The sequence below is a fragment of the Manis pentadactyla genome, chromosome 3, assembly GCF_030020395.1.
Source record: "Manis pentadactyla isolate mManPen7 chromosome 3, mManPen7.hap1, whole genome shotgun sequence".
Lineage (NCBI taxonomy): Eukaryota > Metazoa > Chordata > Mammalia > Pholidota > Manidae > Manis > Manis pentadactyla.
The window spans coordinates 93,921,693-93,937,260 of record NC_080021.1 but is presented as its reverse complement, the minus strand read 5'-3'; the positions used below and the strand labels follow the sequence as shown (position 1 = coordinate 93,937,260).

Genomic DNA, 15,568 nt, shown 5'->3' with positions numbered 1-15,568 from the left:
TCAATAAACACATTTCAAAACACCTCCTATTTATAGATTTAAGAAGCCAAGCAATCCCAAGTAAGATTAATAAAGATACATTACAGTGAAAGAGCAGGAAACTGAAGACAGAAATATCAAAGCAGCAAGAGAAAAAGGACCGGAGACACAGACAGATGACTTCTCAATGGCAATATTGTAAACCAAAAGCCAAGAGGAATGAGATCTTCAATGTGCTAAATGGTAATAAATGCTAACCTCAACTGCTATATTCAGCTAAAATATCTTCTATAAATGGCAGTGAAAGAAAGACATTTTCAGGTGTACAGAAACAGAGTTCATCATCAAAAGAAAGGATGTACTTCAAGCAGAAGGAAATCGCCCTAGGTGGATGGTCTAAAGAATGTAAGAGCAATGAATAGAGAAGGTCCCCTAAGCCTTTCTCTAAACAGGCCCCCTTCGGTCTGATAAGAATATTTAAAAAAAACTCAAAATACATAACAACATATAAGTCATGAAGGCACTAAATGAAATTAAACATCTAAGGTTCTTGTATTATAAGGGGAAAGTAAATATACTGGTCTTTTTAGGTTTTGAAAGGTCAAGGATGTACATTACTTCCAGGATAATTACAAGAGAGGCAAAAAGTATATAGTTTCCAAACTAGTATATGGGAAAAATGGAATGATAAAAGATATTAAATCAGTATTTAAAAAATAACAAAAGGAAGGGAGAGAACCAAGATTGCAGCATGAGTAGAGCAGCGGAAATCTCCTCCCAAAACCATATATATATTTTAAAATACAGCAAATGCAACTAATCCTAAAAGAGAGACCAGAAGACATGGGGCAGCAGCCAGACTACATCCACACCTGCGAGAACCCAGCGCCTTGCGAAGGGGGTAAGATACAAGCCGCAGCACAGCGGGACCCGAGCGCCCCACACTCCAGCTCCTGGCGGGAGGAGAGGAGAGGAGTCAGAGCAGGGAGGGAGAGGGAGCCCAGGACTGCTAAACACCCAGCCCCAGCCATCCGCACCAGAGTGCAGACACAGTGCGTGCATGCAGTGGTGGAAACTAGGGAAACAGGACAGTAAGACCTGTGAGCGGGTCCCCGCAGCTGGCGCCCCTGGGACAAAGAAAAGTGAGTGCTTTTTAAAAGTCTTAAAGGGACAGGGACCACATAGCTGGACGGAAGTGCCCCAGGACACTTAACCCAGCAGCTGGGAATCACGGGGAACTCTGGGCACCTGAACCCCCGCAGGGCAGCGCGGAGGCCCCTCACTGGGATGAACAGCCTCCTGCCTGTTCCCCCTCCGATGCGGCTCCGCCATATTGGAGAAGCAGCCTGAGGCAGGCCACTCCCAAGCAACTGCAGCGCTAAACTCCATAGCGGCAGGGCAAGATCAGAAGCCCCATCTCCAAGCAGCTGCCCAGCAAAAGCCGCTAGAGGCCGCTGTTCTCCTAGGAGAGGAAGGCCACAAACTGGCAAGAAGGAACTTTCTCTTACCCAACACACGCGCCAGCTCCCCACAAATATATCTATCACCATGAAAAGGCAGAAGAAATTGATACAGACCAAGATCACAGAGGCAAATCCTGAGAAGGAGATAGACCTAACCAGTCTTCCTGGAAAAGAATTAAAAATAAAGCTCATAACCATGATGATGGAGCTGCAGAGAAATATGCAAGAGCTAAGGGATGAAGTCTGGAGGGAGATTACAGATGTCCAGAAGGACATTACAGAAATGAAACAATCTCTGGAAGGATTTATAAACAGAATGGATAAGATGGAAGAGGCCACTGATGGAACAGAAACCAGAGAACAGGAACGCATAGAAGCTGACACAGAGAGAGATAAAAGGATCTCCAGAAATGAAACAATATTAAGAGAACTGTGTGACCAATCCAAAAGGAACAATATCCGCATTATAGGGGTACCAGAAGAAGAGAGAGAGAAAGGGATAGAAAGTGTATTTGAAGAAATAATGGCTGAAAACTTCCCCAAACTGGGGGAGGAAATAATCGATCAGACCATGGAAGTGTACAGAACTGCCAACAGAAAGGACCCAAGGAGGACAACACCAAGACACATAATAATTAAAATGGCAAAGATCAAGGACAAGGACAGAGTTTTAAAGGCAGCTAGAGAGAGGAAAAAGGTCACCTACAAAGGAAAACCCATCAGGCTATCATCAGACTTCTCAACAGAAACAATACAGGCCAGAAAAGAATGGCATGATATATTTAATGCAATGAAAGAGAAGGGCCTTGAACCAAGAATACTGTATCAGATACGACTATCATTTAAATATGAAGCAGGGATTAAACAATTCCCAGACAAGCAAAAGTTGAGGGAATTTGCCTCCCACAAACCACCTCTACAGGGTATTTTAGAGGGACTGCTCTAGATGGGAGCACTAAGACTAAATAGATGTCACCAGAGAAAATAAAATCACAGCAAAGAAAGCAGACGAACCAAATACTAACTAAAGGCAAAAAATAAACTCAACTACCCACAAAAGCAGTTAAAGGAAGCACAAAAGAGCACAGAATTAAACAACCAACATATAAAGAACGGAGGAGGAGGAATAAGAAGGGAGAAAAATAAAGAATGACCAGACAGTGTTTAAAATAGTTCAATAAGCGAGTTAAGTTAGACAGTAAGATACTAAAGAAGCTAACCTTGAACCTTTGGCAACCACGAATCTAAAGCCTGCAATGGCAATAAGTACATATCTTTCAATAATCACCCTAAATGTAAATGGACTGAATGCACCAATCAAAAGACACAAAGAATGGATAAAAAACAAGACCCATCTATATGCTGCTTACAAGAGACTCACCTCAAACCCAAAGACTATAGGAACAAAGAAAGACTGAAGGAACAAAACAGCAGCAGAATCATAGAACCTAAGAATGGACTAACAGTTACCAAAGGGAAAGGGACTGGGGAGAAAGGGAGGGAAGGAAGGGTAAGGGTGAGGAAAAAGAAAGGGGGAATTACAATTAGCATGTATAATGTGGGGGGGGGCATGGGGAGGGCTGTGCAACACAGAGAAGACAAGTAGTGATTCTACAGCATCTTACTACGCTGATGGACAAGTGACTGTGATGGGGTTTGTGGGGATTTGGTGAAGGGGGGACCCTAGTAAACATAATATTCTTCATGTAATTGTAGATTAACGACAACAAAATTAATTAATTAATTAATTAAGAAACAAAAACAAAAACAAAAAATAATAATAATAACAAAAGGGAAAAAGAAATAAAGAACCAGGACAAACAGAAAGCACAAAATAAGAACAATTGTAGTAAATTTAAATAGGCTTAATTCCCAGCTAAAAATATTTTAAAACTGCATTAAAAATTCCAACAGATGCTCTTTTAAAAAGACCTATCTAAAATATAGGAGTCCATATAAATCTACAGCTGTCTCAAAGCAGCTTAATAAATGAAAAGAGCAAATACAAAAAGAAATACATGCTAGAAATAATCTCACAAGGCACAAAAGGATTCACTGAAAAGACTAATATAACTGATAAACTCCAGCAAAATGATTAATAGAAAGGGAGAGGGAATGAGAATAGAAATATTAATATATCAGAAATGAAAGGAGACATAACTACACATGCTTCTGACATTAAAGATAGTATGAGGGCATTTCTAACAACTCTGTGCCAATAAATATTAAAAATTTAGACACAATGGACAAAAATCCTAGAAAAATCTAACTTGCCAAAACCGATACAGTTTTATTAAAAATCTGAGCAATCTTGTAACAACTAAAAAAATTAAATCATTAGTTTAAAAAATCTGCCACTAAAAAAATGTTAAAGCCAAGTGGATTCAATGGTAAATTCTACAACTGGTTATCCACATGAAAATAAAGTTACATTATTGTAAGATAAATTTTAGCCAAAATAAGCAGGCAAAGAGAGGCAACAAAGGGCCAGGTAGTTTATTTGAATGCACCCCCGGGTGATGTTCCGCAGTCTGGGTGTCACAGGCCGGGGAAGTCACACCCGGTTAGGGAGGTGGGGGCTTATAAGGGATTAGGAGGGGGAGGAGTGGGCAAACTATCCTAGGGGGCGTGGAGAGGTATGATTGTCTAAAGGTGACATAATAGACAACTAGAAACTTTTTTCCTTCCAAGAGGGAGGAGGCTGACATCTGGGTCTTAGTTGGCACATCAGAAGGATGGAATTCAGGAAAATCTGTCCCCTTTCCATATAAGGCATGGACCTTGGGGTCTGGTCTGTTCTCCCCCTATGGCATCTCTGTTCTGTTTGCATGTCCTTGTTTTTCCTTCCTCCAACCTAACAATTATATTTATACTCTAAACTACACATAAATAATAATTCCAAATATAGAGACATGAACATCTTTAAGATGAAAAACTTCTCATCAAAAAATACCTTAAAGTGGTGAGGCTTAGAACCTCCTCACCCCCCTGTTTTGAGAGAAATCTTCTGCATCCGTGGATGTTTTGTTGCCCTTGTCTAGCTTGGATTAATACTTAGTCTATAGGCACACACCTGATCATCTACATTTGCCCTCTTACAGCACTAAACTATGTTTTCTACCTTTATCTTGCATCTACCTACCACTTCAGCATTTTATTGAACATAATAATAATAATAATAAGGGAGAAAAATGTGGGATTCACATATAAATCAAGTATAAAAATCAAACGAATATTCATATTTGACCTGATTGTTTATAGTTCATAATGAGTGATCAAAACCGAAAGTTTCTGTGATGACTGCCCTTGCACTGTTCACCATGTAAGAACTTATTCACTATGTAAGAATTTGTTCACCATGTAAGAACTTGTTTGTTATGCTTCAGAAGATTGGAGACTGTTGAGAATTAGGCTTGGGGTTGATTAATGATTGTGCATTGAGTCCCCTATACAGAATTTTATTGTTGTTAACAACCATTTGATCAATAAATATGAGAGATGCCCTCTAAAAAAAAAAAATCTTAAAGAGAAAAGGTACTTACAACCCACTTAACTATCAAAAGATTAATACCCAGATTATGTAAATAAAGTCCCACAGTCCAACAACTTAGTAAAAGATAGAAAAATAGACAAAGGATATGAACAGTTAATACAAAGAAAAACTGAAAGAAGGTCTTTAAATGTATGAAAAGATGCTCAAACTCAGTCATAATATAAATTTAAATAAATGGACACCACTTTTCTTTTAGCAAACTATCAAAATGTACAAGATTCACAATGCATTTGGTGAGGGGTGGCTTTAGGAAAGCAGTAATTTCAGTACACTGCAGGTAAGAGTGAAAACTCCCAAAGAAAAACAGTCTGGCAGTATTTATCAAAAGCATTTATCCTCTCACCCAGTAATCACAATTTCAGAAACTAATCATGTAGAAAAAATACCTGCTCCCATACAAAAAGACAACTCTACAAAATTACTACATGCAACATTGTTTTTAATAGTAAAAAGCTAGAACCAAACTATCTACTGTACACTAAAACTGGGACAGCCACACATGTAAAACTTTTCCTTGTCTTCCTATATACTGATTTGTTAAGATTTCCAGGATACACTGACGAAGTGGAGGAAAAAAAAATACAACATAGCAGAATATTAAGAGTAAGAAGGCCTATGGAAAAATACATTGGGGAATGAGTTGGACAGATACAGGGAAGACTTTTTTCAATGCATAGTTCATCAACTTGTATGTGTAACATGTTTTTTAAATCAAACGTATTAATAAGAGAAAACTAGTACTCAATAGGAAAAGTGGGGAAAACATGACTAAACATTACACAGAAGAAAAAAGACCCTCAATTTCTTTCAAGTAATCAGAGAAATACTTAAACTGACCATAATAAAGTATCATCTCACTTACACTAAAGTGGCAAAATGTTAACAAGCTGGACAGTGCCATATGCGGTGAGAATGGGAAAAAAAGAGGTTTCATTCACAATTTGTGGAGCATAAATCAGAAACACCTTTTGGAAAAAGATCATGCACACATCCTCCCAACAGATCCACTTCCACTAATACCCAAGCAAAAGTATATAACTTGGAGATTAACAGAACATTTATGGCAGCGCTAATTACTATGGCCCAACGTTGGAAATAACCAAGATGTTCATAAACAATAAAAAGGGTATGTATATAAACATACTCTTAACAGTAGACTATTATATTTCAGTGAAAATGAATGAATCAGCAGTGGTTCCCAAAATGGTAATTCTAAGTCTGGGGAAAGGAAATCCTGGGCCAAAATACCTATAAAAACCAAAATCAGTCACAGGGAGAAATAAAGTTGAAAACCTGTTTCTTGCTCACAAAACTTCCATCCTGCTCATCTTTCTCCAGCTCAGGAAAGCAACAACCCCGGCCCTCCCCCTCACCTCTCAGTACAGATAAGCCCTCCATTGCTCAGGTTATTTACCCACTGATATGGAGATGAACTTCTCCACCCCAGAGGAAAGATGCAAATGCACTAAAGCTATACTTCTTTCTACCTCTGAACGCCTATTGATATGCAGATATACTAAAGCCAGGCGAGATATTCTGGAAAGGTCACAATTTTACCCACAGAAATGATGCTGATGTATGTGATTTTTTGATATTGTATATTGAAATATGTCACCATTTGAGAGATCTAGATAATTCAGTGAAATATTACCTCCTACATGACCAATGTAAGGGTAAAACATCCCTTCAAAATGTGAGACAGCAAACACCAAAGACCCCGAATAGCCAAAGCAATCCTGAGAAAGAAGAATAAAGTGGGCGGGATCTCACTCCCCAACTTCAAGCTGTACTACAAAGCCACAGTAATCAAGATAATTTGGTACTGGCACAAGAACAGAGCCACAGACAAGTGGAACAGATTAGAGACTCCAGACATTAACCCAAACATATATGGTCAATTAATTGATAAAGGAGCCATGGACATACAATGGGGAAATGACAGTCTCTTCAACAGATGGTGCTGGCAAAATTGGACAGCTACATGTAAGAGAATGAAACTGGACCACTGTCTAACCCCATACACAAAAGTAAATTTGAAATGGATCAAAGACTTGAACATAAGTCATGAAACCATAAAACTCTTAGAAAAAAACATAGGCAAAAATCTCTTAGACATAAACATGAGTGACTTCTTCATTAACATATCTCCCCGGGCAAGGGAAACAAAAGCAAAAATGAACAAGTGAGACTACATCAAGCTGAAAAGCTTCTGTACAGCAAAGGACACCATCAATAGAACAAAAAGGTAACCTACAGTATGGGAGAATATATTCATAAATGACAGATCCGATAAAGGGTTGACATCCAAAATATATAAAGAGCTCACACACCTCAACAAACAAAAAGCAAATACTCCAATTAAAAAAGGGCAGAGAAGCTGAACAGACAGTTCTCCAAAGAAGAAATTAAGATGGCCAACAGACACATGAAAACAAGCTCCACATCGATAGTCATCAGAGAAATGCAAATTAAAACCACAATGAGATATCACCTCACACCAGTAAGGATCACTACCATCCAAAAGACAAACAACAACAAATGTTGGCGAGGTTGTGGAGAAAGGAGAACCCTCCTACACTGCTGGTGGGAATGTAAATTTGTTCAACCATTGTGGAAAGCAGTATGGAGGTTCCTCAAAATGCTCAAAATAGACTTACCATTTGACCCAGGAATTCCACTTCTAGGAATTTACCCTAAGAATGCAGCACTCCAGTTTGAAAAAGACAGATGCACCCCTATGTTTATCGCAGCACTATTTACAATAGCCAAGAAATGGAAGCAACCTAAGTGTCCATCAGTAGATGAATGGATAAAGAAGATGTGGTACATATACACAATGGAATACTATTCAGCCATAAGAAAACAAATCCTACCATTTGCAACAATATGGATGGAGCTAGAGGGTATTATGCTCAGTGAAATGAGCCAAGCAGAGAAAGAGAAATACCAAATGATTTCACTCATCCATGGAGTATAAGAATAAAGGAAAAACTGAAGGAACAAAACAGCAGCAGAATCACAGAACCCAAGAATGGACTACCAGGTACCAAAGGGAAAGGGACTGGGGAGGATGGGTGGGTAGGGAGGGATAAGGTGGGGGAAGAAGAAAGGGGGTATTATGATTAGCATGCATAATGTGGGGTGTGGGAGAAAGGGGAGGGCTGTGCAACACAGAGAAGACAAGTAGTGATTCTACAACATTTTGTTATGCTGATGGACAGTGACTGTAATGGGGTTTGTGGGGGCGACTTGGTATAGGGGAGAGCCTAGTAAACATAATATTCTTCATGTAATTGTAGATTGATAACCAAAAAAAAAGAGAAAGAAAAGGGGGATTACTCCCTGATAGGATAAAACTAACTGCAAATCAACGATAATGCATGCTTTACATATCCTTAATTTTGATCTTTTAAAGGGTGTCAGATGATCAGCTATGGAAGTACATTTTTCTGATAATATTCCTTTCTCTTAAAAAAAAGAAAAAGCAGTTCCTGTGTGGTGATCTCCAATAGGTTCTTCACAATAGTATATAGGTCATATCAAAGTGTGGACAAAGGGTTTGTTTGTGTTTATACAGAGGACCAAAGCCTAATTTGGCTATACAGAAAACAAATTAAGATACAATATAAAGAAGAACTTCCAACATCAACATCCTCTGGAAGAGTCATTCCAGAAGATGAACAACAAAAAACTTCAACAAAGATCCTGGCGCTGCTGCAGTTGTAGCTGCAGTCATCCCACCGGTTCCTGGACTTCTTGGAATGAAGAAGGAGATATCTAAGCTGGCCTGTGCATACAGTAAAACAACAAATTTGACTGGATCTATACTGTCGGAACTCAACCAAGAATTAGGAGAAGTGCAAGTTGCAGTGCTCCAAAATAGTGCGACTATTGACTATCTACTGTTAAAAGAACACATGGGATGTGAACAGTTCCCAGGAATGTGTTGTTTTAATTTGTCTGATTTTTCTCAAACTATTCAAATTCACTTAGACAATATCCATCATATCATTGATAAGTTTTCACAAATACCTAGGGTACCTAACTGGTTTTCTTGGTTTCACTGGATATGGCTGGTAATTGTAGGTCTGCTTTTGTTCTGTAGCTGTATTCCTATTATGTTAATGTATGTGTACAATTTAATTAGTAGTTTAAAACCTATTCATGCTTATGTTACTCTACAAAAAGATATGTCAAAGAAATAATCAATCTTCCCATGTTTTCTTCTGTCTGCTACTTCTATAGCTTTTCTTCTTCCTTCCTAATTACAACCCTTTAGAAGAATTAGTGCTTCATATCGAAAATTACCGAGTATTACAATTCTTCCAAGTGGTAAAGATACCTCAAGACAAATGCTGGGCATAGAAGCCACAGGGCATAAATCTGCAAAGAAGTAAAAAGCTAACCTTTTCAAAGAATATTGCTTCTCTCTCACTTACCAACTTTACATTTCCCTGTATGGCCCCGGAAGATGACTGGTTAGCCAGAGACGGGTAAGATTCCTCAAGGGAGGAACAACCTAAGACAGGCACAGTCGCAGTGGGGCCATCAGGAGAGAAATTGGGGACCAACAGAGGGCAGGCTTAGAACCTCACCCTCCCTGTTTTGAGAGAAATCCTCTGCATCCGTGGATGTTCTGTTGCCCTTGTCTAGCTTGGATTAATACTTAGTCTATAGGCACAGACCTGATCATCTACATTTGCCCTCTTACAGCACTAAATTATGTTTTCTACCTTTATCTTGCATCTACCTACCACTTCAGCATTTTATTGAACATAATAATAATAATAATAAGGGAGAAATGTGGGATTCACATATAAATCAAGTATAAAAATCAAACGAATGATCATATCTGACTTGATTGTTTATAGTTCATGATGCGTGATCAAAACCGAAAGTTTCTGTGATATGACTGCCCTTGCACTGTTCACCATGTAAGAACTTATTCACTATGTAAAAACTTGTTCACCATGTAAGAACTTGTTCGTTATGCTTTAGAAGATTGGAGACTGTTGAGAATTAGGCTTGGGGTTGATTAATGATTGTGCATTGAGTCCAATATACAGAATTTTATTGTTGTTAACAACAATTTGATCAATAAATATGAGAGATGCCCTCTCAAAATAAACAAACAAATAGATAGATAAATAAATAAATAAATAAATGTTTTTAGAGCAAAAAAAAAAAAAAGGATGCAAGACAGACCAATGGAGTATATTGTTGCAGTTTGAGAAGTTCAATGATGTGATTTCAAATTCTGCATTGCAACTAACCTTTTGGAAACTCTTATATATATTTTTGATACTCATAAAAACCTATCTTAATAGATAAACAATGAATGGACACAGACACTGCAAATACATGGAACTGTATTTACATGATTCACAAAAACATGCTTCCCAAAGGAGTCAAACGCTGTAAGTACATACTGACTGAATCCTTTCTGTGAAATCCAGTAACAGGAAAACGAATCTATAGTGGGAGAGGTCAGAATGTGACTGACCCAGACAAGGGTGTTAGATTTGGAAAGGGGCCCAAGGGAAAATTTTGGTCATTGAAAGGATCTTTATCTTGTTTTGGGTGCAAGTTACTTGAGTTTATGCAACGTCAAGATTCAACAAACACTTAGGATCTGCACATTTTATTGTACAGTAATTATTATGCTGAAATATAGTGAGGAAGGATTGTGAATGAGTGTGAGCCCAGGAAAGGGGTCCTAACATTTGCTTCATCATTCATTCACTTATTCAAAATATAATAAATATTAATTGAGGGCCAACTACAGAGGAGGCACTCTTCTGGGTGCTGGGGGTCTAGTAAACAAGCTCCTTATTCTTGCCTTCACAGAGCTCACATTCTGGTGGGGGGGAACAATTAACAAAATAAACACAATAATATCAGGTGCAGAAAAAAAGGATAAAGATATTTAGAATAAATGGTTCTACTAAAAAAAAAAATCTATCTTAATAAAGTTATTAAAATACTCCTCCCTTTACAGGTTTTTAAAAAACTAAAAACAGAAATGTGACCCAGCAATTCCATTGGGAATTTACCTCAAGAAAACAAAATCACTAATTCAGAAAAACATATACACTCTTATGTGTATCGCAGCATTATATACAATAGCCAAAATCTGGAGGCAACCTAAGCCTCTATCAATAGATGAATGGATAAAAGAAAATGTGGTATATATATATAAATGGCATTATTTCCCAGACACACACAAAAAATGAAATCTTCCTATTTTCAACAACCTGGATGGACCTAGATGATATTACACTAAGTGAAATAAGTCAGACAGAGACATACAATACTATATGATTTCACTTATATGTGGAATCTGAAAAACAAAACAAATTAATAAAACAGAAACAGACTAATAGAAACAGAGAACATATTGCTGGTGGCCATAGGGGCTGGGAGTGAGAGAATGGGTGAAATAGGTGAAGAAGAAAAGGAATTACAATGTTTGATATCTTGATATTGGTGATGGTTACATGAGTGTATACATGTGATCAAGATTTATCAAGCTTGTGCATTTTATTGTACATACTTCAGTATAAAACAATCATTTACAAATAAGTAAAACATTCCTTTTTCTGAATACACAAATGAGGCCAGATTTTCTTCTACCATATATATATAATATATAAATGAACCACAGATACCATATCTATTATATTTTAGTCAGTTTTAATATCTAATATTATACAATCCACATGTACAAAAGATCTATGGGGTCCTCAATAGTTTTAAAAGTGTAGAGTCCTGAGTCCAAAATGTTTCTGAATTGTTGAACTAAGGCACATGCTTCAACATGGATGAAATCTCAAAAACATGTTTAACAAAAGTAATTTAAAGGATACAGTATGATTCTATTTAAAGTTCAAAAACAGGTGAAGTAAACAATATGTTGGTTAAGGATACATATATAGGTGATTACTATAAAGTAAGGTATGGGAATAATCAACATAAAATTCAGGATGACAGTGGTGATGGGGACAGGGACTATGAATACTTTGCTTCTGGGGAGAGGCACTTACGATGTTCTATTAAGCTAGGTACACAGATATGTACATATGTATGTATTTTTAAGTAGTACATGTAAACAGCATATTTCACAACAAAAATTTTAGTAGATGAAACAAGGAGACATACCTATTCTCCTAGAAGGAAAAACTCAAAAGAATGTCTCTTCTCAATCTATAAATTCAATGTAATCACAAATAATATCTCAACAAGATTTTCTACAGAATTTGAAAGGATAGTTCTAAATTTCATCTGGAAGAAAAATGCAGAAGAGCCCAAAGCTTTTTTCAAAAGACACTACCAAAATACATTAGAAAGCTACAATAATTAAAACAGTGTGCTATTCATTAGATAGGTCAAAGAAGGGCATTCGGTACCCAATTAGAAAACAAAAAACAGAAACACAGAAAAGATATGACCCAGCTTAAAATGTTTCACTTTGTTAATAGTGAGGAAGGCAAAAATTAAGATGAGATATTATTTTTCATTATTAGAAAATTAGTAAAATATTAAATACTGTTATCATCCAGTGCTGGCTAGCAGGGAAATAAAAACACTTTTTGAGAGAGTGACTATAAAAAGGATACAATTGTTTAAAGGCAATTTAATAGCATTATTATTCGGCATTCTCATAAGGAATGGATTCTACGAAAATACTACCATGAGTACATGACACTTGTATAAAACAAAAAAAAAAGATAATCACTGAAGCACTGTTAATTACAGGGGAAAAACTGAACATAAACGTCCATCGATAGAGGAATGAAAGACTGATTTGATAAACACATGCCATATCTACTTAGACATCTTACTACATTTATTTAATAAACAATGTCTCAGGCAAGTTCTTAGAAACTCTGCAGATATTAATTTATTTAGGCAACTCTGGATTACAGAAGATGCTCCTGATACAGTTCCTTTTAAAAGAGAACTGGTGACATTTGACAAAATGTCCTGAAAACACAAATTTTCAAACACTGTACACAATTATTTTAAGAAAAACAACAGTTTTTTCCTTTACTGTTTTACGGATGTGCTGAACATACTGTATACAGCTGTCCAATTCGAGAAGGCAATTTTTCAACAGGATGTATTCTTATACTATCAAGGAATGTTTTGTCATAAACCTCCTGAGTAGGCTTCCCACCAACCTCAGATACCATAATACTAAGTATCATACACACACCCCTTTCACCTCCACAGCTCTTTCAGGGGACACCGTGGGCCCTTAGATCACTGCTACTACAACACCACACACTTGGTACAACACTTAAGTAAGAACACATTTTCATAAACCTTATTCTAATTTTACCTTAGAGAGAATAAAGAGAGATATGTTTAAATTTTTGGATTTCAAATAGACAAGTGGTGACTAAATGAAGATTTTCAAAGTATCTTCCTCACATTTTGAGGTTAATCTGTCACGTTCTCCCACAAAATGCTGCTTGGTGTCACCTTCACACGAACTACTGGGTTGCATGGACCAACCTACTATGACATTGCTTATGCGCTACTTCACTTTTCTGCCAAGTGGCCCTCCCTGCAGATAGAACTCTCCCTTTTATACCGATTTTAAAAAAGGAAAGTCCACGCACTGCCATGAAATTTCTACAGAAAGAAATCTGAAGTGCAGACTTCATACAGAACCCTTAGGAAATAATTTAATAGCCAAGCAAAACCAAATGAGCAAAGTTTCAACTAATATAATGTCCTGAGGATGAAGCTGTCCTCTGACTAGCGACTCAAAAGAAACACTAGACACTCTGCCTCAAAAAGAGGAAGACATGAATTGTAAAGCTCTGTATGAACTGAAATACTGACTTCCTAGGAACATGATAGGCATGTTAGCAATGCTGAGAATGCATACAGGCTGTAAGTCTAGTAATCTAAAAGCAGCAAAGCAAAATCGATTCTGAAAACCACCAACGACCCCCTCACCCCGCACTCAAGGCAAAACAGGTAAGACGAATGGGTTAGTCACTCATCATTCAAGAGAAGCATGCAGTCACTCGTTATTTTTAAGTTACAACAGCAACCACAAATGCCCAAGCGCTACGCGGTAGACTTGAACCTTGGAGGACTTGGGCTCCTTCTCCTAGGCGTCTAAAAAGGTCCACACAGCAGGGCGCCCACACCGGGGAAGTTTTACCTGTTCTCTGCGCTGCCGCCGCCCCGGAGACCTTGCGATTATTGCTCAATTTTTTGCCCATGCTTGTAGATGTAGTCCGGTCCTCCACACATGAGCTGCCTTTCTCTCGGTCCCTCGCCGCCAAATGTGACAAGATATTTGCGTACCTTGCTAACTAGCCGCAGTCTGTGCCGCCTTCCCGGAAAGGAAGCCCCCGGATCGCCTCTTGTCGGGACTTCCCTCCTCACCGGTCTCAGGTGGGCGCCCTCGACTCGGGTCTGCAGAGGCTCGCCAGAAGCGCGCGGGACCCTCCACGTCGCAGCCCTTCTTTTCTCCCGGCCTTAGCGCCAGCGGCACGAGGAGCGCGGCCCGGGCCGGAGTGGGCTGCTAGGCGTTGGCGGGATAGTCTCCGGGCTGGCGTCCAGGCTTTGAAACCGCAGGTCTCTCTGCGCTCGTGCTGAGGAAGGAGCGGTCCTGAAGACGCCCCGCAGCCTGAGGAAACGTGACTGCTTTCTCGGGGACGGGCGCTGGAAACCGGAAGTAAAACCCGTAGCCTCAGAAAGAGAAAGTGAAAACTGACACTGGCGGTCAGGCAGTATCCAATCACTAAGGAGAAACCAATGCGCAAGCGCGGGCTGAGTAGCTGCCCAGCGGAGATCGCCTCGCCTCTGTTCGCAGACCCGAGGTCGCAGCGCGCCCTGGGATTGGAGGACTAAGACTGGGTTGGAGGCGTGGGCGGGACAGGGACAGGCGTCTCCAAGAGTTGGCTGGCGCCGGATGTGGAAGCCGCGCAGGGGAAGATGGGCGGGGCAGCCATTACGGGCCCATACGTGCTGTATGGGCTCTTTAAGCTCGGTCGGCCTTATCCGGCTTTGCGTCTCCTCCTGCAGCTGGCACGGTGACACGTTTTGTCTTGCCCCAAAGCGACCTTTACAAAATCTTGTAATTTAATAAATATTAGTAGCCAGTTATTTAACCAGAAACATGAGCTTATATGGGAATAGAGGAGGAATTCCAATTCAACAATGTAAAGTATGGTGAACCATGGGCAAATCCAAGAACAAAGGAGGAAACTGGGAGCGGTTGTTTAGAGCGAAAGTCCAGTCCATTGGAGGAGTTACGGTTTGGGGTTGTGCCTGGGTCGTGAGAAAATTTCCCTTCTCCTTTCTGGGATAGGTAAAAAGTTTTGTGGTTCATGAAGGAGAACCCTCCCTTTCTGCTTCCAGACTCCATTTTGAATTGTTTTCTTTATCCATTTTTACACGTCAACATTTGTTTATATGCTCGTTTCCTAGGAAACACCTTTAGGAAGTTTTAATCCATGTAGAGTTAGGGTACCACAAATAACATTAATGATACCAAGAAGAGATAGTAAGTACCTGCAGACAGTGAGCCAGGCACTGTGCTACATGATGG

The 15,568-nt window shown here is 38.9% G+C and overlaps 1 protein-coding gene across 23 annotated transcripts in view; it reads right to left on the bottom strand.

The window, feature by feature from the left end:
- The window catches only part of TASOR2 (transcription activation suppressor family member 2), a 252,793-nt gene extending 238,142 nt beyond the window's left edge, over nt 1-14,651 (bottom strand). For 10 of the 23 annotated variants that reach the window (XM_057498141.1, XM_057498142.1, XM_057498137.1 and 7 more), the window contains exon 1: nt 14,174-14,649. Coding sequence is in view for 9 of the 23 variants with exons in the window: in XM_057498129.1 (XP_057354112.1) it covers nt 14,174-14,234 (61 nt within the window). In the remaining 14 variants the exon portion in view is untranslated. Of the gene's footprint in view, nt 1-14,173 lie in introns of all 23 variants that reach the window. The other 13 variants (XM_057498134.1, XM_057498130.1, XM_057498151.1 and 10 more) reach the window with 6 other exon arrangements.
- Nucleotides 14,652-15,568: the final 917 nt, after the last annotated feature.